This window comes from Argiope bruennichi, chromosome 5 (assembly GCF_947563725.1).
Source record: "Argiope bruennichi chromosome 5, qqArgBrue1.1, whole genome shotgun sequence".
NCBI classification, from domain to species: domain Eukaryota; kingdom Metazoa; phylum Arthropoda; class Arachnida; order Araneae; family Araneidae; genus Argiope; species Argiope bruennichi.
The window spans coordinates 10,840,532-10,859,716 of record NC_079155.1 but is presented as its reverse complement, the minus strand read 5'-3'; the positions used below and the strand labels follow the sequence as shown (position 1 = coordinate 10,859,716).

Below are 19,185 nucleotides of genomic sequence, written 5' to 3'. Positions count from 1 at the left end.
TGATCCTACGAATTCACATTGCGTTCTAAAATATAAAAGCCTCTTTTTTTACCATGAGTTATTGGTAACTTTTATACCTCCTATTTCTCTTAATCTCTTTTACCTCTGGAAAAACAAAATATATTGTCATATATTGTAAATATATTGTCTTAAATTACATAATTGAATACGCAGACGATTCTAATTCATTATATAAATCTTACCTTCAAGATCTGACAAGGATTAAATAGCTTTTGCTCTTTATAAATGAAAGTATTTGCAGGAGAAACGTATCAACGTATCAAATTCTAAATTAGATTTAAATTCCATAGCAACACAACAATATATATATATATATATATATATATATATATATATATATATATATATATATATATATATATATATATATATATATATATATATATATATATATATATATATATATATATATATATATGAATGAGATTATTATGATGTTTATTCTTTAAACATCGTTGAATGAGACGATTCCACGAAGTAGGCATGGGAGTCACAAATAAGAGCACCTTTACGCTTCTGTAAATCAAGTATTCAAGGGACAAGACTGAGATAATGGAAGATCTGAACAAGAAAAATTTAAATTTATGCTTTAGAGAATTTATGCAAAATAGTTTCCTTTCTTTTTATTATGAGGAAAAACTGTTTTACGATTTAACGCTTAAGAGTATCCCTAATGTTGAAAAATTGACTTTTATGCGTTTTTCATGAAACGCTTTTAGGAAACATTAACTTTAGAAGTCTAAATATATATGACAATAAGAAAAAAAAATCTTAGGTTAAACCTAATTTCGTTATCTTAAACTTTCAAATACCGAACAAGAAATTTCACACTTCTTAAGAAATCTTATATTATTTGTAAAGCAAAAATTTAGTTGAATCGAAAGTGTGGAATTTTATTAGAATTTTATTTATTACAAACCTAATCGAATGGATCATTTCTGAAAGTATAACTGTAAGAATTTCTGAAAGAATATATATATATATATATATATGTTGTACATTATAAATACTTGTATTTATGCATTTTTCTATATTTTATACATACTTTAGCTTTATATTCAAATATATTTAGCGAAATACCTTCATTAAAAGAGAAGTCAAACAAAATGGCTTTCAGTTATTAGAAAACTTAATTTCTGCATTATCAAATGCAAATATTAATAGTTTTAAGAGGTACTTAATAGGGTTATTTTTAATGTTAAACAGGAATATTCTAAATGGAAACCTGACATTATAGAAGAATTGTATAAAACTATTGCTAGCTTTGCTGTAGATAATCTTTTCTGAATCTCTCAATCCACATCAAGTGAATAACTATCACACTCATAATTAAAATAAGTTCGAAATATTAAATCAAAAGAAGGGTAATTTGTTGGTATTAATTAAGAGGCATTAATACAAAAAACGTTCTCGAGATGCTTAAAATATTAATATATATGTATTAAGAATCTAATTACTATTTCAATCAATAATTAATTCATTGATAAGAATTTTATCAGAAATTTAACGTATTTAAACGATTTATTAGTTTTACAAAACCATATAAACTATATTAAGCTTTCTGAATCAGTAAGAATGTCCATTTTAAGTAATTGAGGTTCTAAAATTCAGCAATTTGATTTCAAGTACATATCAATCCTGATATAAAATGTAAACTCACATTCAAATTCAATGTAAAAATTCACTCAAAAGTGAAAAATAAAGTCTGTGAGGTACTCCATTTCGTCTCAGCACAACCCTTGAACAAATTTTATTTCATGAAAATTTGTATGTTTAAATTAATTGAAAAAAATTAACATAAATATGGATTTGCTTGCATAATAAAAAATTTATGAAAATCTTTGCATTATTTACTTAGTACTCCCAAAATAGTAAATGCACCACTTGTGATCGATACATGCACAGAATTTATTTGAAGAAAGTTCATTGATTCAGATATGTTATAAAAACATAAAAAAGAAGAAAAAAACACTATAAGTAATTAATTAATTGATGTAAAAATTCCTCTCTTACCTAAAATAGTCCTCAGAATCAGGAATAGTTTCTCGATGATTCAACTTTTTACTTAAAATCCGTGCCATTTTTATTTTAGGAAAGATTTCCTGCGTATTATAAAAAATAAAAATTGTACTGTTTGATATTTTGCTTAGGAATCTCAAGAAATATATATATATATATATATATATATATATATATATATATATATATATATTACTTGTCTTTACAATATTTGCAAAAATATTTATACGTTCAAATATATTATAAAGATAATGCAAAATAATTAATGAATAAGAATTCGGTAACTTAAGAATTTTGGCAACACAAGAATTTATACAAAAATTCCTTTGCAACCCAAAATTTTCCTCAGTAGCCTCAAATAATTCCTCGATAGTTCACTTTTCCTCAGAACACGTGCCATTTTTATTTTATGAAAATTTTATCCACTTAAGTATAGTAGTTTTAACAATGCCGCAACGGGTGCCACCGAACGGAGAAGTCATCCACGGATAATAGGCTTGTCCTTTTAAAGGCTTACTGCGCGGCAACCTTTAATTAAGGCTAAAGTTTTAATTAACATTTGATGCTTATAGTGGTTTCGCTCCCCCTTGCGTCATTTAGACGAAGAGGGGGCTCAAGTTACTTTGCCTTGATATGCGAGTCGACAAGCAGATAAAGGAATTCATGAACTTCATATGGAGACGAACAATAAGTCATACGAACCAATTTGCATTTCTCGGAATGAATGATTAAGCCGGATAATTGAAGCTTCCCAATTTATGAATATTGTCTCCAAGAAGCTTTTGTGTGTTGCAACCAAGTGTTGCAGATTATTTATTAACTGCCAGAGCTCTGGTAAGTGGACGCACTTTATAAGTATTTTATTACATTTCTATTATAATGACGGTTAGAATTAAGCCACTGAGAGGTTATGGTCACAATAATATTCACAACTTAACATTATAATGATGACTCCCAACTGATTGTATACCAAGAAAGAGAAATTAAGAAAAATTAATTGAATGTTTATTCAACATTTGTACTTATTGTATTGAAAATAGGAAAATAACTGCTTTGCAGTACTAAATAAAAGTACACAATTTGGAGACAATGACAAAATTTCTCTAAATGAATTAAATTTAAATAACATTAAAAATGTGTTGTTTAAAATTTCTATGAATGTTTTGAATTTTTATTTAATATCTTTATTGTTTAGGTTTTTTTTCTGATTGGTAATTGTAATGCTTCTATCGCCTCTCACTTTTTAATTTTTTTTTGTATCAACATTCAGAGTTTAACAACAATGTATTATTTGAATTGAAATAATAAAAAACATTTTTTTTTCATTTAAACTTTTGAACTGTCAAAAGTTATACAATTTATTATTATCGCAACTTACAGTTTGGAATGAGATTTTCTAATTTTCTTTTCTCAAATTCACAGCCAGCTAATGTCTCTCATACTAAATGTTTTCAAATAGTTGATAGTTTATTAATCAAAGTATTTAAATTTTATACTATCATCAAAAACGTGCACTTGTTGAAATTTTAAAATTCTAATTCGACAAGAAGGAAACCATTATAAATTACAAAATGCATCAACATAAACTTAAAATATAATAGATTAAATTTGTGGTATTGAAAAAATATATTTATTATTTAAATATATTTATATTTCCTTGATTTTTAGTGAATAATCTGAGGAATAACGATTAGAGAAAAATATGTTACACTCTTTAAGTGTTTAAGAGAATGATTTTATAATACATGATACATTCTTCTTACTAAATTTTTTTCAAAAAATAAGATTTAAACTTCTTTAATAACAGTTTTTTACGTATTTTTTAATTAAGTATTACAGTTAAAAGTATAAACAATATTTAAATAGCATTGAGGACACATAGCTTTAATCATGAACTTGAAACATCATTTCTACAACAATTTCTTTTCCATTTCTAAATAGATTTTAGTATGCAATTATTTATCAGATATCAAATCCATGTTTCTGTTTAATGTCAGATTGTTTTGAAAAGCAAAATATAATTAATATCAAAATAATTCTCTTATTGTAGGCTTGTATACCATAGGTTTTGAAAAGGGATTCTTATTATTCTGGTAACTCTACTTGTCATCATAGAGTTAATCACTTCATTAATTAAATCTCAACATTTGATCATAGATCAAAGTTACAAAGCCTATTCCCATTAGCAGAGTGTAATTTCAAAACAGAACGCTAATCCACCAAACCAAATCATTCATTAAGGAAGTATGTGTGCTTTAAATGTGAGTTAATAATCATTGAATCAGCAATCTATAGATGTAGCATGTAAATAATTAGAATCAAGTTATATTTTAGTATTTCAATCAACCTTCTCAAATGTCTAAGGTTAAAAATTATGAAATTTAATTCATTTATTGTAATATGTCAAGGGTTTTTCTAGGTGAAAAAGGAATTCTTATAAGGTGCAGTAATTTAAGTTCAATTCTCTTAAACTGTTTTCGCCTAAAATTTAAAATTTTATCATTTTAACGACTCTAAACTTTTTCTTTCTTTTTCATTAAGAGAAAATTAACTTCATGAAACGTTTATTTAAAATAAAAATAAATACTTTGTATGTATTTTTATTTGAACATGCATTGTGCATTCATTTTCTGTGTATTATGCATTTTTGTAATAATGCATTTCAAAATTACATTTCATATGCAATTTATCTTTTCATGCGAAATTCCACTTTTATCGAATTGAATTGCCTTCGAAAATTCTGTTGTTTATTATTACTATTCGAGAAATTATGACATATTCAAGAAATAGAGGAGAAATTGAAAATTGAACCAATCTTAAATTACTTTGTATCCTTGGATTTCATCCTGAAGCATAAATAAACACAATACAGGGTGGTTAATATTAAAGTTCCATTTTGAAATGGTCATAAAAGGAAAACTAGTGTACCAAATGTTTTCAAATCAGGTAATATTTTAAAAGAATTCATATAAATCTCTCTTCCGCAAAAAAAAAGTCATGAAGGCACAAAATAAGGCATGAAATCGGTTTATAATGAGTTTAACCATACATGTATCACACAGTTACTTAAGCAATATTTCACGAATGAACGGATTATATGCCGAAACTTCCCCACTTCTTGTCCACTCTGCTCCCCAGAATTCAACCCCTGTGACTTTTGGCTGTGAGAGTTTCCTCAAAAGCACTGTTTATGGAGACAATCTAAACAATGTGGCGGAATCGAAAGATGCGATACACCGACATGTGCTTAACATTCCTTCTCATATTCTAAGAGCTATTGTTGAGAGTGCAATTAATTGCTTTCAGAAAATGGCGGACGCCACCCTGAACATGCTTTGTAATTTGTAATATAAAACACATTTTAAACAACCGAAGTCTTAATGTCCCACTTTGTTTAACAATATTTCATTCAGTGCTATTTCTCCCTGGTGGTGAGTTTTGAAATTTTGTTTTCGGAGGAAAAGAAATTTCCATGATCTCCTTTAATTTATCACCAAATTTAATAATATTTGGTCCAGTAGTTTCCTTTTATAACAATTTCAAAGGGGAACTTTAATTATAGCCGTCTTGCACAAGTATTAAAGAAACAGTGATGATAATTACTATTCTTTAACTATAGTGATGATACGTGTTAAATAAATAGTGATGATTTAAAAGAATATAATTGATAAGAAGAACTGAATATTTGATAGCAATATTTATAGAAGTTTTTATTGGCTTTCCATTTTCTGGTTAATTCGCTTTAAAGTCTATATATATCATAAAGTTAAATTCATCAATTAAAATTATGCAACTGAAAAATTTTTCGTGACTATATTAGCTGGCATCAGCATGTTGTATCAAACATGAAGAATTTTAAACTATGTTCAATTTTTTTTAATTAATTATATTGTTACGTAGGTACTTTAGTATGGAACTCAATGACACAGTTCCAGAATACTTTTCTGGAGACATTAAGAAAAGTCCAGAACACTTATCTGGTAAACAAAAGAAAGTTCCAGAATCTTCTGGAACATGAAATAAAGAAAAACATAAAATCAAGGAATTAAATATTTGCACTAACTGTGAATCGCATTCTCTCTAGCGGTGTTCGAACTTACGATCTCTTGATTGTAAGATCAGTGCCATGACCATTCGGCCATAGAGAGTCGACTGCCTTTTTTCAATGCTGCAATATATTTTAATTTAGTTATTTTTCACATTTTAGTATAAGCATTATATACTAAACAGATATATTTACATTACAGATATATTCATTACAGATATATTTTCTTGACATAACCAGACCTCTTACTTTTTGTGATATAGTGATCTAGGGATAACGGGGGGGGGGAGGAATACCAATTCCCCAATTGCCAATCTTAGTGCGAATCTTGAAGACTGAAGGACGTTTATGCCACTTTCTTTTATGTGAAATATACACAGGGGACCCTAAAGAAATATCAAACGCTTGACGCAATTTATCCTTACTAAACCAGTGATGATGCACAGAAGTAAAGTAATCAGATTAAACACAGAATATCTCCTACACCGCTGTCATGCAATAAAAAATAAGTAATGAATAAAAATGAAAAGGCTCCATATCCTCATAATTCCTAAGCAATAACGATTATAGGTTCCAGAGTATGTGAAATAACATCGAAAAATATGAAAAAACAGCAGAATAATTTGCATATGGCTTAGTACGGTGAGACAGTAGCAAAAATGTTAAAATTGCTGTTATCTAATGTGACTATATAATATAAAAAATATGAGACTTTTAATAAATTTATTCGAGCATTCCGATCTAAGACGCCTTAACTGCAATTTGACGAACGCCCCTCTTGAAGGACACCTTGACATAACTCTTTACTCTTATTTATATGCTCTTCTATTCCCTTAACTCTTTTTGCCCCACACAACATACTTTCCTTCTATTTGTGATTACGGATCTGCGCGGCTTTATTCCTTAAAATCACGCGGGGTCGGTTTTCATACTTTCCCGTCGGCCTTTCATGATTAATGCATACGCTTAAAAGATATTCAAAACCCCCCTTCAGAAGGCACACTAAAATTCTCATTCCACCGGAAAAAAAGGGAGTTTATTTTACTGCATCTCCCCCTTCTGTTTATGTTGTCATGTTGTAGTAAGTTTATTTTTATGGTGTCGCTGACTTCATTTTTCTTATTTTCCAACAGAAATTCCTCCACCATCGTCGATTGTGAATGCGCAAGGGGAGGATATTTTTCATTCCAAGTCGGAAAAATTGCGAAATGGACATCAGCAGAATTCTTACAAGAAGCACGAAGAAAAAGGTAAGTGAAATCGTTTGTCACAATTGCCTTGCTCTTAAGGCAGTGAATTACGATTTGTTTTTGTTGCATTATGGGGTTGACGAGGCCGGAATTTTCCAATTTACTTTGCTTTCTTATTGCATGTCGATGTGGAAATGTGCGGAAGAATTGAGCTGTCTATCATTGATTTTAAATGGGCATTTTACTATTTTTAAAAACCGTTCGTGGATGCACTTATTTAGAAATAGGTTTCTTTTTAAAAGATTTCTATATTTCGTGGTCATGATATTATCAAGGAAATATATTCAAAAGAAAATTTAAATATTACAAATTGGAAAAAACAATGTCTTTTTAAAATATTTGTAACTTAGCATTATATAAAATTTTAACTTATAAAATATCAGATACAGTAATTGTTTGAATATGTTAACATTTTAAATAATTAATTTCTTTAAAAAACATATCTTAGATACTTGATAATTTGCATGATACTATGGAGAACATTATCAGAAACAATAACTATTTAAATTTGTTAAACCTATTAATGTAGATGTAATTATTTAGAAAATTTGTTTTTATTTTATGAAACATATTTTATATATTTAGTAATTTGCCTGACATTATGGAGGAAATATATTCCAAAGATAATTTCGTAATTTAAATACTGCAAATTTGAAGTCGTATTGTATTTTCAAAATGTCTGTAACTTAGCAATATATAAAATTTTTATTTTTTTTAACATAAAATATTAGATAGAGTAATTGTTTAAATCACTTATCATTAATGTGGATGTAATTATTCAGGAAGTTAGATTGTTTATAAAACTTATCCTACATGTTTAGTAATTTATATATTACTTTGGAGAAAACGTATTAAAGAGAATTTTAAGCTTTAAATGTTGCAAATTTAAAACCATTTTGTATGTTTAGAATAAAATTACCTCAGTAGCATATGCAGTTTTAAATTTTAATCTCATAAAATATCAAATACCAAAATTGCTTAAATTTTTTAAAACAGATAATATTATTTTTGTATGTGTGTGTGTGTGTGTGTGACTACATACAAAACAAAATAAAAAATATTACCAAAACATTTTCAGATTTTATTTATTTTATAAGTAAATCTACTTGTTGGTATTCTCACTTCTGTCCCAGAAATTCGTATTAATATTCATAATATTATAGTGAATGGTAAGAAGCTGTTTTACAATTAATCAGAGGTATGTGATTTCTGATTGCAAAAAATTACAGACTTGAAATATTCCACCAATTTAATTTATAAAATACTGAAAGTAATTGTCTCTTATATCAAATCTAAAACATTGCAGAAAAATTTTAAAAAAATAAACTGAAAAATTAATAATTATTAATGTCTGTCTCTTAAATTTTTAGAAGAATTCTTGTATACAGAACTGATTTTTCATCTTCGCTGTTTCAAACAATTATCAAAAATTCAAACACTCGGAAAGATTTGATATTGTTTATTCCTTATAAGATTCTCCTAGCTGTTTAAATGTCATAATATGAGCACGCTCAATGAGTTTTATATTGTTTCGAAAGGCTTGAAGATCAATTGTGAACATATGAGTGCACCAAAAACATTCTCTGTTGCAAAAACTAAATTTAATGGGTTATCTAAAGTTTAAATATAGGAGAAATTTCTTTATTTGAAAAGTCAGTTTGTGGGAAATCCTTCAATATATATTCAAAGTTTAAATAATTAATAAATAAAAACTTTTCAATTTCATTTTTTATTAAGCTTTTGGAAGTAAATGGTGAAATTAGATACTAATATAATATCAATCTTTTTCATATAATGTTCCCCATAAAAACAAGAAAACTCCAGTTAATAGAGATATAGTATTCCAAAATTATGAAAGACGAGATGATAATGTAAACATTTCTTAAGAAATATTTTCTCACTCGAATAGATTACAAAATTCTTAAAAGGAATGAATCAAATCATGGTTGAAAATTATGAAATACAATATTTTTATTATTTAAAAGAGCATTAATTTATTTCATCTATGTAAATTAGAATAAATATATCCCATTAGAAATTCAAATCAAATTTCCGAATATTAATTTAATCAATAATATATTAATTAATACTAAAAATATTCTTTTATCTTCTTTTAACAATTTTCCATTTAATTTCCTAAATCCAAAAACTCTTTAGAGACTTTTTTTTCAAAAATTTGAAGACTATTGTTTTTTTTATGATAATTTGTTTCAAAAGGAGATATTTATACACTTGTGTTCAGTTTTGTTCTACTGCATTTCAGAAAAATAAACTTGGGCTTTAAAAATAAATTCTATCTTCTAGAAACTATTTACAGTTTCTTACAAACATTTTTATAATGTATATGAGGTACATATAAGTTGAATAAATACTTTTTGAATTAAAAAGCTTTAAAAAATTGCATAGTAGAAAATAAGCACTTCTTATTAGAACAGATTAGAAACATATATTTAATACTGATTTTAAAAGATGATTGTCAAACAGCATAACAAATCATTACTAATTTTACTTAAATTATTTGCAATTACAAATTAATATTATTTTCTTTTTTTTCATCATATTTGCCATAAAACAAATTCAAGACATTTATATATTATAAATGCATAAAGTTTGTACTTTTTATATATTTCGTCCTCGTTCAATAAACTTTGCTGTTAAGAATTATTGTTCAAACTTTGGTAAAACTTCAAATCTTCTTACATTAAAAATTAAGATTACTTTCAATATACATGTACTTCGGAACAAAAGCAATCATACTGAATATTTTATAAATAAAATATTCTTTGCCGAGATATATTAAAAAAGCATAAGAACCAAGCTTTAAACCTCAAAGAAAATTGAATTAAAAAATTCTAGAAAAAGACATGTCTCGTAGAAAGAGCAGAAAAATTAATTAAAATTATTGCTCTAAGTTGTCTGTCAAGACAACTGCTTTTTTTCTGAGTGTTATTTCTGTTATCAAAACAATAGTCGTAAAAGTTAAATTAAAATATTTCATTATTCAAAGAAACTCTCAGCTCAAAAGTCCTGTTACAAGCCTTCAGTGTTTACTTTACACCATTTTTTTTTTAAAGCAATTGTAGTTTTTCGCGAAAAATCTCAGAAAAGGAATTAAAATTAATTACTTATTTGACGGAGCGATCACAATAAGTTGAAGCAAAACAAAGTATGACTTTTCTTTCCCACTTCCATATATTTACTTATTTTCCTTTTTTGTGTTTATCTCTATTTCAATTCCTTTTGCGTCGTGTCCTTATAACCAAAAACAAGTTTTCCTTTTTCATCTTTTAATCAAACTATTTAATATTTATGATAGTGTCTGTGGCATAAACTTTTTTACTTTATTTTGCTTGTCTGAGAAAACCGGTTGAATTAAATATTTATTTTTCAATCTGACTTTCTTTATTTTTTAGAAAAAGTTTTCATCAGCAATTGGAATAAATACGAAAGTTTTGATTCAATGAAATTCATTTGGCTTGTTTGTATGGGATTATCTTTATAAGGAGAAATTCTAAACAATATTGGGATTGGTTCAATTAATCATTTGTTGAAAACAACGTTAAGAAAATTTTAAAGGAACAGTAACATATGTACTGAACTACCGATGTGGTTTTCAATTGAATTTGAGGACAAAAGTTTTTGTATTTGAAAAAGAAAATTCAGGAAAGCTATATTTCCTGTAAAACATGAGAAAAATATTAATATAATCTAATTGAAATCTGTCTTATCATGATATGATATATTTTTAAATGATGTTTAATTATTTATTTTTTGCTTTTTATAAAACCGTAATAACTTATGCCTTTAAAATGGATTCTTGTATGAGTAATTTTCATAGATTTTGAAATTATAAAAATATTTTTTGTATTGTTTTCGAAAATTTATAGCTGTTATTGATAAGTTATCATAAAAATAAGAAATAGATAAAAAGTGAAAATATACCTTCAAAGGCTTAAATACTTTCTATGTGACCTGAGATAGCGTTTACAAAAAATTATCATTCTGTAAAGTGTATTGAAGAAGAAAATATTCATTTCATTTCCAGGCAATGCCGTGGCTACAAAATTGAAAATGTAGTACATTTACTGTCTAGTTTCTTTTAATGTATAACAAGGAATCATTTTTGCTACAGAAAGTTAAATATATCGGACTTCTTTCAAATTTATTTTTATAATTTTTCAGTTTTTGTTCTGAATTTACCTTCGGAAATAAAAAAGAAATATGCTATTCAAAATTGCATGTTACTTACTCGTTCAAATAGAGTTGCAAGAATTAAAGTAATTTGAAAAGAAATGGAAGATTTACAAACAAAATTGCAAATTTCCTTTCTAAAAGTATTTTCTTAGGCACATTTAGAAATCCATTTTCCTTCCAAAGTGCATTTGAGAAAATTTATATAAATTCAAAAATTTGCAACTATTTGTAAAAAAAATACAAAAAATTATGACATTCAAAATTGCACGTAACTTTCTCTTTCAAGAAGAATTGCAAACATTAAAGTAAATGGAAGAAAATGAAAGATCAACGAACTAAAATACAAATTTCAGTTCAAAAAATATTTTCTCAGACACATTTAGAAATTCATTTCCTTCTAAAAAGCATCTGCCAAAATTTATATAAATTAAAGAAAAGGACAACTACTTGTGAAAAATACTAAAATTTATAGATATTTTTTTTCTGAATTTGTTCACGAAATTCGAAAACCACTTGAAACAAAGCCGCTACCTCATTCATAAATTCTTCTGATTCCCATAACACTAATTATACAAATCTCAGAACTCTGTCAATTGGGAGTTTAACCAATTAATTGGAAGTATCAAGCAGGGAATTGCCAATTAATGATTTAACGCTGAATACGAATGAATACTAAATCAAACGTAATGATGTTTCGAGAATGACGTTAAATTTAATTTCTCTCTTAAGATGAATGGGACCGTCCTACATTGTTAATTTTCTACAAGAGTAAAATGCATTATTTATTCATGTATATCAAATGTAATATACGCTAATTACAGATTGGATGTCTTGTAAAAATAATTTAAAAAGTTTAAACGATACGTTAGTATCAGAATTTTCATTCATAATTACTAAATTGATTCTCATAAGTTTTGAATTAAACATGTAGCATACTCTGAATTAAAATCAGGTTCAATTAGATTAATGCAAATTCGAAATGGTTCTTCGTTATCATCCAATACCACTGACATTCAGTATATTTATAATACTTGTTTTTCGATTTGATTGTTTACAAAAAAAGGAAAAATAAATAATGTATAATCTCTAAATTAATACTAAAATGCAATATTTTTTATGTCCCAGTTAATTTCTACATAAAAATAAGTTTGTAGATCTAGTTAAGTTAGAAAAATTTTACGATCGTATAAAACAGTGTTTAATTATAATCATTATTTTTTTTTCTTATAAAAGTGATTTAGATTAACCTCTCAAGTTTGCTGTGTGTGTGTGTGAGGGTAGGGGGGGGGGTTAGAAGTAACAAAAAAAAACATATTTTATCTCATAGGATTGTACAATCACAAGTATACAAAACAAAGGCGTTCTGCTCTTTTAATTACTACAATTATTCATTCAACAAGTTAATTTTGCATAATTCCAATAAATCGGTATAAGCATCTTGAATCCTCTGATATGCATCTAAAATCTAAAACACGGTGCATCAATACGATCATATGATGCAACATTAACTCTTGAAACCAAGGTTTCTTCCTCAAATGTTCGGAAAAACAATATATAATTGCAGTGAGAAATCATTTGAACAATAGATATGGAGGTAAATGAATATAAAAAAATTAGTTTGAGCTAAATGGGACAAATGTATCACTTCTTCATGTGATTTATATGCCATGGATTTTATTTTTTCAGATAGTGAAGAAAGGGAAACATAGATAACTTCATATGTGGAACTCTTTTTGCTAATAACAGGAGCCTTGTAACACCAATATTCGCTAGTGCAATGTGATTTTTTTTCAAACAATTTTATGATCAGTTCTATATCGTACTTAATCATCTTTACTTTGAGTATCTACAACAGAATAACAGAATAATAATGATAAGGAAATCTATGAAACTTTTATTTTTTAAATGGTATCACTTCGCTTTACATTTCTTTTATATCTCCTTTCAGAAGCGCTTTGCTTTCCTAAATATTTGAAATTATATTTTCTTTTACGTTATCATATTATTTTGCTCTTCCTTGTCTTCCAAACAAATCCAAAGATCAATTTTGAACTGTCTTATAAATTATTTGCGAAATCTTAATTCATCACGTAAAATTAATTGTTCTATTATTTCGAATGTTAAGTAAAAATTAATCTTGCAATTTTTGCAAGTTGTTGTTAATTTGGATGGCTTTCAATATTTACTTTATTTCGAATTTCACCAATAAAAATACAATTAAACTTTTTCTGAGTCAGTTTTCTGTCATACATTTTTTCAATGAAATTTAACCATATAAATTCCTAAACTATTCTGATTGAAATAGTGTTAAGGATTCTTAATTAAATATTTCACAAATATGGAAACTGGAACACTTATCACTCAAAAATCTTAGTATTTCCAGTTTTTTTTTTGTATTTTCTTTAATCCTGTTTAATGAGTAGATTCGTTTTTTTAATATTATTCTTGCCTTTTCCAAAACGATTAAAGAAAAAAATAAGAAGCTATTTGAAAGTTTCAAGACAATGATATTTATCTGAACAAAAGACAGGTGGGGAGGGGTTGGAGTCATTAGTACTAGAAGTGATGTGTCCATTGTTTAAAGTTTCCTGATGACTATGGCATTCTTCTCTATCACCACTAAGTGCTCTTAAGTCAGAATGAATCTTGAATTCAAGAGAATGAAACAATTAAATATTATTTTTATCTATCGAATTTACTAATCCTATTAATAACATATCGATTCTCCATACGTAAATTTTACAAATACTACTTTTGATCTATTATACATAAGTTGAAAATTTAAAATTGATCGATGGTTTTGTAACCAGTTCTTTGAGAAAATTTACAAACTTGACTTCATGTAGAAAAATTTCAGGAGAATATATTATTTTAGGAAAAGAATTACACTTAAATTACAACCTACGAATCGGTTCATATTCAAAGTCTTTAGAAAAATAGAATTTAGGCAATAAAGAAACGTTTTAGCAAAACAATTGTTTACCTCCAAATATGTTTCAGCATATCACTAATTTACATCCATTACTTTTTAAAATCTTTTCATACATTCATTCAATACAATTCATTCATCACCTATTGGTATATTTTAATTCGAAAGAATATTTTTTCGCATGACTTTAATGCTTTATTTTAAATTTTAAAGCGATAAAAAGTGTTGATTCTCTTCATTTTACGTTCCAGACTATTCATCTCAAGATCCTTCAGATCACCATTCAAGCTTCCAACCAAAAGAAGAATTTTCACAAATTTTAAAGACAAAAGGTGGGCTGTAGAGAGAAAATTAACTTTATTTATTTTATTGTATTCAACACTTTTTTATTTTTTATGCTTGCTTTTTGAAATTAATGAAAACTTTAAAATACACAATCGAGGATCTTAACCCTAATAGAGATTTAATCACAAAATTATCAGCCGTTACACAGAGATAGATATTTATAGTTGAAAATGTTCAAATCAAAACATAGAATTAGATTTTATGTTGTTTCAAGAATTAAATATATTGATAAAAATTAAGAAAGTTAAAATTTTAGCCAAACCTTTAATCCTATTAACAAAATAATGGAATCTAAAACATAATATGCAATTATATTTTTCATTTTGAGCATTTTCTTCAACCAGACATACATAGCGCTTTCTTGCGTCAATTTAAAAATTAGCCACGATTATCGTGGACATTCTGCAGAATAAATTTTATGGGTACTATTTTGGTTTTCAATAAATTCATGTTTCTTTGCAAACGTTTGAATAATATTCCAACCCTCACATATTATTTTGATAACATACCAAATACATATAAAAGCCAACTATCAATTTTACTACAATTTTGAATGACATAAATATATCTTGTGTTTTAATTGATTTTTGAAATTATTTTTTTTAATTTTGCCATTTACTTCATTTTTAACTGAATTTATTAAATATGTTTTATATTACCTAAGGACCGAATAAAACATAAACTTCATAATTTTTTTCAGAAATGTATATATATATATTGAGAAAAGTGAAATAAAATATTGTTATTAGCATCATTTAAATTTTTTAATGGGAAGCTAAAATCTAAATTTTACGTGAATCAGATATCATTTTTTTTATTGATTAGTCCTATAGGATATTGCATAAATTCCAAAAAATGTATTTTTATATGATTTCATTCCTGAATCTTTCAATCTTCTATAATCTTCTTCAATCTTCTATAATTCAATCTTCTTCAGTAATATTTATTTTTTAGTGAATTGTAATTATTTCATTGGCTAAATCTTGAATAAGTTGGATTTGAATGACTTCCGTTTCAAATTAATTTGATATTTCATTGAGATGGCAGAAAATTAAGGAAATACATCTTAAAAGGACAGAACACTGTAAAGTTTCTTTAGTTGTATGAATTATAGGACTATAAAAATTGGAATTCTTAAAAAGAGTTGCTGAAAAAGCCGATACAATTTTAAATTTTAGCTAAAATTTAGGAAATTTCAGCGATTTTTTTGTCATGTGAACCAGATAATTACTCAAAGCAGATAATCCGACAAAAAAAGACAAAATTAAAGGAATTTTGTATCTAGAAAATTTTAGTATTAAAAAAAAGTAACGTTGTGAAACTAACATATATTTTTATAAATGTATACTGAAGTATGCATAAAATTGTTTTAATAAACATTCGTAATTACAAATTGAATTAATTTTCGGATTTTAATGCTCATTGCAATCACAACAGTAGAAAAATCAACACTCTTAAAGAGATCTCTGAAAATTTCTTTTTAATAGTACTTTTATTTATTTGGCCTTATTTAAAAAAAATAATTAATTTATGTGTAATTAATTTTAACTGATGTTTTTTCTATTTTGCAGTTCTTCTAAAATTTACATTAATAGTATGTATTCATATGCACGAATTTTAAAATACAAATCAAGTAAACTATATGATTTATAATGCATGTGAATTCTTTTCCTGGAATGAGTTTATGAAATATAGATATATATAGAATTCTTATCTATAATATTTTATCTTTTTGGAAACGATATTGTTTCTATATTTGATTGGTATAAAAGAGTGATACAAATGATGTATTTGTAGAAAACACCATAAAGAACTCAAAAAGGAATCAAAGTTTGATGTAATAATATAGTCAAAAAAAATTTTCAAAACTTTTTCATTGAAAAAGGATAAAATATCATTTAATTCTATGGTAAATTACGTGGTAAATTTAGCGAAAGAATACATAAAAATTGTATAATCCTTACTCTAAGAAGCGAAATTTACAATTTTAAAATAACATAAAGATAACCAGAAAAATTGTAATTTTTTTTCAAGATTATCTAGTCTTTCTGTATAATATCTTAAGGAATGTAGTCATAGCATCACTATCTTCAGTTTAATTCTGTAATATAAAATTGAGTACTGCTCATTCCTGAAGCATTTTATTTTAAGTTATTATTATATGCTTTTACAGTGCTCTCATTTTAAAAAAAATAATACATTGAGTTAAAATGAAATTGTATCGATAAACAAATCATGCAAATTTTTTCAAATGAATAAACTATTGAAAATCCTTAGCTCGATCGGATTAACCACATAGAGCATTTATAAACAGCTTTCTATAGTAATAAAAACATATTGAATAGTATATATTCAGGGCAGATCTTGAAATTAATTCATAAGATGTTCAGTTGTAAATAGCTTGTAAGAAATTAATGCACACTGGCGGAATTACCCGTTTGAATTTCCCCACCATTAAACTAAATTACATAGTAAATTTACATAAAAGGCAGTTGGATTCAGCTTTTTATTTAAAAAAATTAATTTATAATAATCTTATATTCAATAATAATATAATATGTTTCTAATTATATATCATGATATATGTTTAAATACAAATAAAAGCTGATCAGGTTTTTATTCAAAACGCTTCAAAAATGTAATTATGTGCAATATATGAAAAATTTACATTGAAGTGCATTAATTACATTCTGAAGAAGGAATTGGGGATATATTTTAAAATCATAGAACATCATTTGTTATCACCAAAATGACCAATGATTACTTTTTATTGCAGTAATCTATATGATTTAAGATTATTTTACAATAAGATGTCAGCCTCAATAAAATTTTTTGATTAACAAAAAAATGTTGTTTGAAACATTATATTTAATATTTTCATTAGTGTCATTTCTAATAAGCGACTTCAAAATAGAATCGATGATCTGTCAACAAAATTATATATTGAAGGATCAATTTTAAACAGCAAAAATAAAAATAAAAAGTTTAACATTTATGTTAAAGTGCTAAAGTTATTCAGTGAAACATAGAAGAAAGGCGAATGACTATAAAATCGAATTGATAAAGTTTAAAAGTTTAAAAAATGAAAATTTTGAAGCAAATGGTATATTATATGAAAAAATATAAAAAGTTAAAAAAAATTGAATATATAATACTCGGATTCAAAAAAGTAAAATAAATTTTTTCGCTTTCAAAATACTTTGTTGGATAGATATTAAATCCCATTTTTGAAACAATAAAGATTAAAAATCAAATGGTAAAATAAGCTCTTATTCCACTGAAAAGTCGTACAGTAAAATATTTGGGGCACATCTCAATATTATACTTCAGATACCACGTCGAAAACTGGCAATGTCTTATTTAGATTCTAACACTTTATAATCTTAATAAACCATAAATATTCTATCCAATAGCCAGGCATTATGGATAAAAATATTTACAATATTTACAATCGCAATAATAAAATTCATCAGTTAAAGTACAAATAATTATTGTCAATAATAAATATATAAATACTTAGAAATGATTTCTGAAATTTATACCAAGAAATAGCTTGATCTCTCTTATTGATATAGAAGCCATTGTTGCTACCTTTATTTTATAAATTTTTTCAATGTCCTTGCCGTAGAAACAGAAATAGTAAAAATAAATTTTCTTTTCTTTTCAGATGTTGAAAATAATTTAGCAAGAAGAAACACACATTCTCGACTGCACTGTCTGTCCAGTATGCTCTTCTTGGTGATGCTGTATCTTCATCAAAATTTTGTACTCAACATATCTTGACTTTGCAAAGAATTGCCACTTTTGGGGTACAAAAAAACCCAATGTTTGGTCGAAGATGAGAACTGAAACAGACACGGAATGCATTCTTCATGTCATTTAGTAGCGTAAATTATATGAAAACATTTACTTTGGATCGAATGTAGAGAATAATAAAAAAAACATTTAAAATTTAATTATTATCATATTTAAAATTGTACTTAATAGATTGTTGAACATCTTCGTAAATCATAGTTATAAGTCATTATTAAAGATAAATATTTCGAAAAAACTTTAATTTTAACTATTAAGTAAAATCTGATACTACATTAAGCTTTATTTTTCCTATTAATTTTGATTCTGATATTTAAAAAATATCCATTATAAAAATGAAATTAAATATATTTGATATATTTTATGAATCTTTGAAATGGAAGAAAATAATTGAATAAATTTCCATTTAGAATATGTAACAAGAAATAAAACTGCCTTTTATGTGAAATCAGTTTGACTTAATCTAGGTGGAAATGATTTCTTTTTCAGATAAAAACTTGAAGTTATTTTAATGTAAAACTCATAGTTTCTTATATTTAAAAGTTATATTTTGAATGAAATAATTCTTC

The 19,185-nt window shown here is 25.9% G+C and overlaps 1 protein-coding gene across 2 annotated transcripts in view; it reads left to right on the top strand.

The window, feature by feature from the left end:
- The window catches only part of LOC129969261 (neurotrimin-like), a 226,947-nt gene extending 208,113 nt beyond the window's left edge, over positions 1-18,834 (top strand). Inside the window, exons 7-9 of one of the 2 annotated variants that reach the window (XM_056083733.1) lie at positions 7,219-7,335; positions 14,710-14,790; positions 18,471-18,833. In XM_056083733.1, the coding sequence (XP_055939708.1) occupies positions 7,219-7,335; positions 14,710-14,790; positions 18,471-18,586 (314 nt within the window). In that variant the 3' untranslated portion in view covers positions 18,587-18,833. Of the gene's footprint in view, positions 1-7,218; positions 7,336-14,709; positions 14,791-18,470 lie in introns of both variants that reach the window. The other variant, XM_056083734.1, reaches the window with a different exon arrangement.
- The last annotated feature ends 351 nt before the right edge of the window (positions 18,835-19,185 follow it).